Source organism: Macrobrachium rosenbergii, chromosome 49 (assembly GCF_040412425.1).
Source record: "Macrobrachium rosenbergii isolate ZJJX-2024 chromosome 49, ASM4041242v1, whole genome shotgun sequence".
NCBI classification, from domain to species: domain Eukaryota; kingdom Metazoa; phylum Arthropoda; class Malacostraca; order Decapoda; family Palaemonidae; genus Macrobrachium; species Macrobrachium rosenbergii.
The window spans coordinates 37,588,606-37,597,547 of NC_089789.1; the positions used below are offsets into that span (position 1 = coordinate 37,588,606).

The 8,942-nt window shown below is 39.0% G+C and overlaps 1 protein-coding gene across 1 annotated transcript in view; it reads right to left on the minus strand.

Annotated features, from left to right (window-relative positions):
• LOC136832259 (serine/threonine-protein kinase 17A-like) overlaps positions 1–8,684 on the minus strand; it is a 104,060-nt gene extending 95,376 nt beyond the window's left edge. The window contains exons 1-2 of the mRNA XM_067093123.1: positions 8,545–8,684; positions 7,020–7,449 (exon numbers count right to left, since the gene is read on the minus strand). Of these exons, the coding sequence (XP_066949224.1) occupies positions 7,020–7,177 (158 nt within the window). The 5' untranslated portion in view covers positions 7,178–7,449; positions 8,545–8,684. The remainder of the gene's footprint in view (positions 1–7,019; positions 7,450–8,544) is intronic.
• Between the last annotated feature and the right edge of the window lie 258 nt (positions 8,685–8,942).

The window sequence follows — 8,942 nt, forward strand, 5'->3', positions numbered from 1 at the left end:
AAGACTGGTAGGATATGCAGTGCCAAGGTAGCCAAGAAAGACTGGTAGGATATGCAGTGCCAAGGGAACCAACAAAGACTCGTAGGATATGCAGTGCCAGGGGAGCCAATAAAGACTCGTAGGATATGCAGTGCCATACATACATACATACACAGTCAATAAATACCGTCCCGCAGTAATGATGGAACACAATAAACAGCGTCCCCCAGTAGTGACGGAACAAACGAAAACTAAATGCTTGAGCATGAATATGTGTATGACTGCCGGTATAAATATACTGCCCGAATATCCTGTTCGAGTGAAGCAGCATTAGCCAGCAGCATTCCAAATCAGCTTTCAGGATTGGCTAACAACAGCTTCCCTGTCTCTCCAGCGAAACAAGATTAATTGCTCCGACCCGAATCGTCTCTCTCTTTCATGAGTGCGAACAGTGACCTCATTACGGCTGCTATCACCCCCAATTGCGCCAAACCGTAATCGTATATCCCGGAGCTTTAAAGGTGTGTGAGAGAGAGAGAGAGAGAGAGAGAGAGAGAGAGAGAGAGAGAGAGAGAGAGAGAGAGAGTTTGAACGGATCCCTTGTGTCCCGTTAATAACTCCGTAATTGCATCTCGTTGCGACACGAATCGTTTCCGTCCCATACGGATAAAAGACCAGGGCGTAATAACATTGACCGTCCCGGATGTCCATTACAGAGGATTCCCGTATGCTAATGACCCTACTGTTAGTACTACAGTAGATCAACCGGAATTTTCCTCTAGTCGCCCTTTCACACGAGTTTCGCCAGCGTTTCTCTCTCTCTCTATATGGCGTTCGTGTCGCCAACTGGTTGTGTGAATTTATTTATCTTTACAGTAGATTGTTTCTACCACTATTACCTCTTGCTCTCTCTGGAGCGTTTGTGTCGGTAACTCTTTGTGTGAATCTTTTTATCTTTAGAATTGATTATCTCTCTGATTACCTGGTAGAACACCTCTAATGGCATCGATTGTTTTTGGCTCTGTCAGTGCGAGGACTGACATATTCCACAGAATCGATTTCCCAAATTTATCACGTTTTCCTTTAACTTTCCTCTCTTTGCAGGCTGATTTCCCTTTGGAGCCCTTAAGGGTTTATAGTCTGTGGATTTTGTCCCTAAGGGTTGTCAACTGAAGATCTGAAGAAAAAGGGAAAGAACGAATTGAACTTTCCCTCTCATCCTTATATTTGAGCTTTGCCTTGCTTTTCTTCCTTAGTTTTCCCGTTAGCAGCTGGTTATTAGGTAAAATATTTATATAGTCTTGATTTCCCCAGAACGTTTTTTCCCATATGTTGATCTCTTCAGTGCGTTAGTGGATCCAGAAAAATTGCATGGTGGGGGACACCAATTTTCGTATCATACATACACACATATATGTATATGTATGTATGTATATATATATATATATATATATATATATTATTTCTGTAATATATGTATTATTTTTTCCCATTTTTATATTTCTCATTTATGTCATTATCTAAATCTTCACTATTATTATTTTGTCATTATTTTTCATGCCAAAGTCTTGTCACCAGCTCTGCGACTGCACAGTAGACATCTGAAACTCAATAGATGTCTCCCAAATCCGCTTTTGCCGTTTGCTTATCAACTGTGTAAACCGAACTTTTCTTCTCACTCTTCTCAATGGTAACGGAAATGTGATTTATAAAAATTTAGGCCAAAGGCCAAGCGCTGGGACCTATGAGAACATTCAGCACTGAAAGGGAAATCAGGGATAAAGTGGTTGTAAAGGTGTAACAGGAGGAAGGCCTCACAGATGCACTGTGAAGGAGATTTTAGGAGACTGTGCAAAGTAAGACGGAAGAAAGAGAATATGGAGAGAGGTACAGTAAGAGGAATGAAAGAGGTTGCAGCTAGGGGCCGAAGGGACGCTGCAAAGAACCATAAGTAATGCCTACAGTGCACCGCTTTAGGTGCACTGACGGCGCTATACGCCCCTACTGGGCGTTCTTCTCAATCAGCTTTTCTCTCAGTCCTGTCACTAGTTTTTCTGCACTAACTTTCCGGGCGACTTCTGATCTTAATGAGAAGAGATGCACCGCATTTCTAATTTAAATGTGTCGAAAGGTTATCAGACACTGCCGTTACATCCAATCCGAACACAATTGACTAAATATTTTGGTAAAGTAAAGTATTAATCCTCAACCGCAAGATACGTCAAACACGTTTTGGTGCCTTATTTGGGTTGACTCCAGCAAATTTAAACAAAATTACTTGATAAGAAATTTTTTGTTAAGCTTCATGCAGCTCTCTCTCTTAGTGTATATATATATATATATATATATATATATATATATATATATATATATATATATATATATATATATATATATATATATATATGTGTGTGTGTGTGTGTGTGTGTGTGTGTGTTGTTTGTGCGTGTGTGTGTGAATAAAAAGTGTGGGAAAGAACGATACGTTTCCATATGTGAAAATATGTGTTACGATACTGGAATTCTCTTGTGTGATCTGTTACGGAAACAGCACTCGTTAATAAGATTCATGACAACATTTGCCTTTCATATTTAAAATGTTTATTTCACACAACGCACTACATGACGACAGAGGTTAGCATGACTTCCTGGTACATTTACGTAGGGCATTAAACATGAGCAACCGCTGGCTGCAATTAATCAAATTTAAGTGCTGCTAGTTACTGAATAGAGTAAGATGTTTGAGTACGTATCGGATTCACGAAAGAATATTTAGGAAATTATTTATCATGTCTGATTTATGCAAATAAAGGGTATAAAACTTACTTCGATTTATACTTTGGTAATAATCATTCTCTGTGCATCAAGCAATTCATTGTTATATTTCAAATTTTCTCTGCATCAAGCAATTCATTGTTATATTTCAAATTTTCGCTGCATCAAGCAATTCATTTTTATATTTCAAGTACGAATATTGCTTCCGGTTGGGAAAAGAGTGGAAAACAGGCCTAGATTGCTATAAGAGTCCTCGGGAATTGAAAAATGCCCTTTCAAAGCAATCTAGTTTTTCTTTTCAGGTTCCCTTGGAAGCTGCGCCAGGTTTTTCGGGGACTTATCCGGCTCTGTGTTGAATACCGGTCTCATACGTGATATAACAAGTAAAGTTCACTATCATTAAACGGCTTACGTTTTACTAGATACTCTTTCTCACTTGGCTTTCAGTTTGTACCTTTCTCTCGTTTTTCCTCTTTTTATTTTCCTTGTCTTGCATTTGAAACCTTTCTCTCGTTTTTCCTCTTTTTATTTTCTTTGTCCTGTATTTGAAACCTTTCTCTCGTTTTTCCTTTTTTTTATTTTCGTTGTTTTTCTCTGTCCGTCCTCGCTTTTTTCTGTCCGCCCTCAGATCTTAAAAACTACTGAGGTTAGAGGGCTGCAAATTGGTATGTTGGTCATCCACCCTCCATCATCAAGCATACCAAATTGCAGCCCCTAGCCTCTAATTTTTACTTTATCTAAGGTCAAAGTTAGCCATAACCGTGCTTCTGGCAACGATATAGGACAGGCCACCACCGGGCCGTGGCCCATACAGCATTATACCGAGACCACCTAAAGATAGATGTATTTTCGGTGGCCTTGATTTTACGCTGTAGCGGCCGTACAGAAAACTCGATTGTGCCTAAGAAACTTCGGCGCAGTTTTATTTGTTTTATATTCTTTTTCAGCTGCACCTCTCTCTCTCTCTCTCTCTCTCTCCAAGTAGAAACCCCTTTCTCTCTTCGCTCCTCACTCTTTCCTTTCCCTCAGTTCCTCTCTTTATACCTGGCCCCCGAAATTTTGCTTCCTTTGCGCCACGAGACTTTCGTCCTTCCACCGAACTCACCTAACCAGCCGGTTGCTTGGGCGCCTTTGTGACTGACTCAATGCCGCTCGCACCAGACTTCCGAGAAAGGCTGATGCAAGCTTATGAACAGTGATCTCTGGCATGAATAGTTCCAAGCCTCCTCATTCGTACGATTGTTATTAAATTTGTGGATTTGCAAGATGAATTAGCGCAACGGGTACAAGGGCGAATGACAGGTGATTGTCTGATGATTAATTCGTACATAGTTGCATTTATATGTGGAGCTGAAATTAAAGGATTTTCCTGTTTTCCCTAGGGACTTGTAAAAAATACATTCTATGCTTAGACATAATCATTGTACGTTTATTTGAAACTTTTGGTACACACACACACACACACACACACACACACACACACACATATATATATATATATATATATATACATATTATATTGTATGTTTATAAATGATTTACTTCTGGCCGTATTCCACCCCAAAGAAATAGGAAAGATGCACGTCATCTCACCCCACGATAATCTATAATTAGAGCTTAGTAAATAGAGCAGATCGGCTTAAAATAAGGTGAAGTATCCTTTTAAGCAGCTACAGTGCATTTACATATACCTAAGTATAAAAAAAGTATCTTAATACAGTGAACTGCCAGTCTTTCTCAGTATGCCGTTCAAACAAACTGAAAGACTCAGCAACTATTCCATTCCGTCTGGTGGCAAACCTTGGGACTCGTTCATTGCTTCTGTTTTCCTGATTATTATAATATATATATTTTTTTCACCTTTACCCTTCGTTTTCTTGTCTCGACTGGGACTAGGCCTGTTAAAGGCATTAAGTTGCCCGTTCTTCCGGCCTCTGCCTGAAACATAATCACAGATTTTCTTGTGTACATATATATGCCGGTATGTAATCAGAATTTTTATTGCAAAAATACTCAAGTTCTTGATCAGATTAACGAAGATTAAGATATACTGACAATTTCTTGACTTTGTGCTTTGTTCAGGAGATTAACCTCTGCAAAGAGAGGCATTAATGGGGTGTGACTGTGGTCTGTCCAACGTACAGTGCATTAAATTTATATTTCATTAACTTAAATATATATATATATATATATATATATATATATATATATATATATATATATATATATATATATATATATATATATATATATATATAATATATGCACGGTGATGTGATAAAAAATCATTCATATATTATGGATATGTATATATGTCAGTATAGTCCACAGGAGAAAAGAGAATAAAACACTTTAATAGCTAGATAATTTCGCCTTCCACCAGGCCTCTTCACGTTGTAATAAAGCTCTTGAAGAGGCTTGGTGGGAGCAAAATTATCGAGCTACAAAGTGTTTTATTCTCTTCTCCTGTGGACTATATTGACATATCTCATCTTCGTGGTATGAAGATTATATTTATATGTATATATTTATATATGTATGTATGTATATATATATATATATATATATATATATATATATATATATATATATATATATATATATATATATATATATATATATATATATATATTATTCATAAACGTTTCAGTGTTAGAAATGCAAGACTTCTCTCCACTCTCTTTTGTCCTATACTCATTCTGCTTGAACTCCTTTCAGATCTAGATATTCATATATCCCCCACCCCCTTTTTTCATGATTTGTGGGACCTCTCGTCAGGTCTTAGACCGGCTACGTCCATATCTACTGCTTTTTTGACCAACTGTTCCCCACCTCTCTTCTCTTTCTCATTACATGTCCAGACCATCTCAAACTTTGAAATATCCGTCTTCTGTCCAGTCCCTTAATATCAAAACTCTTCGCCAGTTCCTGTCATACCTTTTCCCAATCTTTATTTTCATTGTTAGTGTCCATGTTTCTGCTACATAAAGTAGTTCAGGCCTTACGTGGTCATAGTATGTCTTGGCTCTCTCTGAAAATGGGACAGTTTTATTAACCAGTAGTCTCTCTCCCTCTCTCTCCTCCATTTCATCTGTATTACTTTTCTGTCGGTTCTGGTTCACAGTCCAGTGTGTCCCCACCCCAAAAAAAAAAAAAAAAAAAAAATCCACCTTTTCTCAGACCTATCCACCTACTTCTGCAGGGTTCTCAACTCTTCTCTTTCCCAGTTATTCTTTTAATAGATTTATCTCTTTGTAATGTTTTATGTATGTATATACATACATACATACGTACATATATACATACATACGTACATACATATACCTATATATATTATATATATACTTTAATAAATGTGTTCAGCCGCTATGAAAACTTTATTTAAGAGTACTTTAGAGACTCACTTTGCGTACCGTAAGTCGAAGTTTAACTCAACATTTGTTATGAGATTTTATTGTTCGTAATTTTTTTTAAAGGACACAGTGCCTCTGAAATTCAGTACAAGGCGATAAAGCATTACAAAGCACATGTTGGTAAACTGAACATATTTTGTAGAAAAGATATCCCGTAAAATGTATCTAATCTCCGGGCTAAAAATTAATGCACGCACTTCTTTGATCACTAAAGAAGACTACGGTATGGTGCTTACGTAGACTAAACTGACTCTGGAAATCTAGTCAACATTTGCCAAAGCGCTTCCGTTTACTCTTCCCACTTTCGCACGTCAGTGAAAAGGAAAAGAAAAAGGGAAAAGAAAGAAAAGAAATAAAAAAAAAGTTGGTGCACTGCAGAGGTACGGACGGTGAGGGAGGGATGGAGTTTTGGGGGAGGGGAGTTGGGGGTGGTGGGTGGGAATTGGGGGTTAAGGAATATCGGCTCTGTACTATTGTCTGTGGTGGTAGTACTATATTCTGAGTTGGCAGACGGGTTTTTAGTAGAACAAAAGCAATTCACTGTTCTAACTTTCCTTTGCTTATTTTTCCCTTGATTATTTTCTCAATTTTGGTAAGGTGATTTTAGGATTCACCTCCAATTCCTTTTCTCATGGCTCTTTCTCTTTCGAACACAAGGTTCTGTCAAGTGGAAGCTTATTTCGCAAGATAATGCATTATTTTTTTTCACGCGTCCCATACGAGTGTTCCCACATTTTGAATAATAACGAAGATAAGCACAAATTAACAAGATAAGCAGACAGGAAAATTCTTGCTTCATGCCGGAAACGAGAGATTTACAAAATACACTTTTTTTTTTGGCTTCGTTACTTACCTCGCAAACGGCGTCTGTTCCACTTCGTAGTGATCGGTGATGGGGTCCTTCCGAATGAGATTCTCCAGGGCTTCCTTCGTCAGTTGCAGGAAGCCCTTGTGGTCGTCCAGGACAGCCACCCCGGGTCCCACTTGACCCCTGCCTTTGCACTCTTCCATGGGGGGTGGCTGTGTCTCTCCCTTCGTGGGTGGGTGGAGGCAGGGAGGGATACAAGGGAGGAGGGAGAAGGGATAGAATGGGCCCCTGGACGCAATCCTGAATTTCTTTGCGAAGGACGCTTTTTAAAAATAAAAATGAAATCGTTGATCGATTTCGCTGTTGCTGTTGGTCTATGCGGGCGAGCACACTGCCAAACGACCTTGTGATTTTTTTTCCCTGAAGAGTTTCTGAGAAAATCTCTGTTTTCAGTTGTTTGCAAAATTAGCGAACACTGCAAATAAAAGATAGATTATTAATTATGCACATACGAGTACATTATTTACATATCCATTTAAATAATACAAGAACGCTGTAAATTAAAAGTAGTATTAAAGTTCTGAGGTAAAAGACGACAAAAAGAAAAAAATCCAGTAGATTCAAATAAACAAACTCGTTGCAAATCAGAGACGTAACTTTGACAGTTTAATGTGACAACAGCGAGTAAAGCACAAGCAAGAACTACAGGGAAGAAAGAAAAAAAAAAAAAGAGAAGTGGATTCCACAATGTTAACATCGACTAAAAGTGGACGGACAAGTTTCTCCCAAACCGGCAAACAAATTCGTGATATTCCGTCATATGCCCCGAGGCGACTAAAACACGATAATTTTCCACATATTCAACGCCACCAACGGTCGTTCTTCGTTCGTTACATCCGCCTTTGCGCTACCAAGCTTTTATCGTTATGCCTTACACACTCGCAAAGAATACGCTTCTGTTCGTGAGGTTACTAACAACGATTCTAAAGAAAGTTGTTATTCATGGCCGCTTATTCTTTTTCAAAAAAGGGTCAGTGTCCCCCATAGATTTCAATAGCACCTGTGGACAGAATCATGAGAGGGAGATAAGAGGTTGTGTGGGCTGAAACGGGTATTCTTCGTCAAGGCTGGAAGTTTAAAATCCTCAGACTCCGCATCGCATTCTATTTCTTCAGTCGACGCTTTTTGGTAAACTTTAATTTACTTTGGCAGATAAGAAATAAAGTAATATTTAATTGCTGAACGAACGCAACTTTCAAACTACAAGCGTAACAAACAAGAAGAAGAAGAAGAGGAAGAAAAGAAATCGATCGCGTATTCCTTTTCGTTAAAAACGCCACTGACAACACTGCTCCTTGTGTCTACCACTCCCCTATGGCATTTAAACTTGCTCAAAGAATAGCTCGTTCAAACAGTCACTTCTTTAGGTCAACTTTGTAACCTGAAATTCACACAGTTCAATTCCGCAAATTTATAAGAACCGCGTTTCTTTCAAAAACACACACTAGAAGTTCGAGTCCGCCGTAGAAATCACTGGCTGCTGTTCAAACGGGGTTTGAGGAACCATTACCTCTCGGGGCCCTTTCACTTCAACGGTAACGCTAACACTCATGCGATCAACGCTCGATCCCGCGCTGCCGTAATCTCGTCCTGCAGAGTCTCGTACTGCACCACGCGTTCCTCAGGCAGCTTCATTCACGAACACGATGCTAGGCTGGAAGTAACAATGGGAAGTGGAAGGTGGAAACCGCTCGGGAAGGGTAGCGACATGATGCTCTCTCTCTCTCTCTCTCTCTCTCTCTCTCTCTCTCTCTCTCTCTCACAACGGAAGAGCGCAAACATATACGATTGGTAAGTTTGTGAAAAACTAGCGGCTCGAGAACAAGTCGCTCTACAAGGTATATACATGAACTAAGTGACGTGATCGATAATAAATGTCACCGACAGGCTAGATACACAATCGGGTTG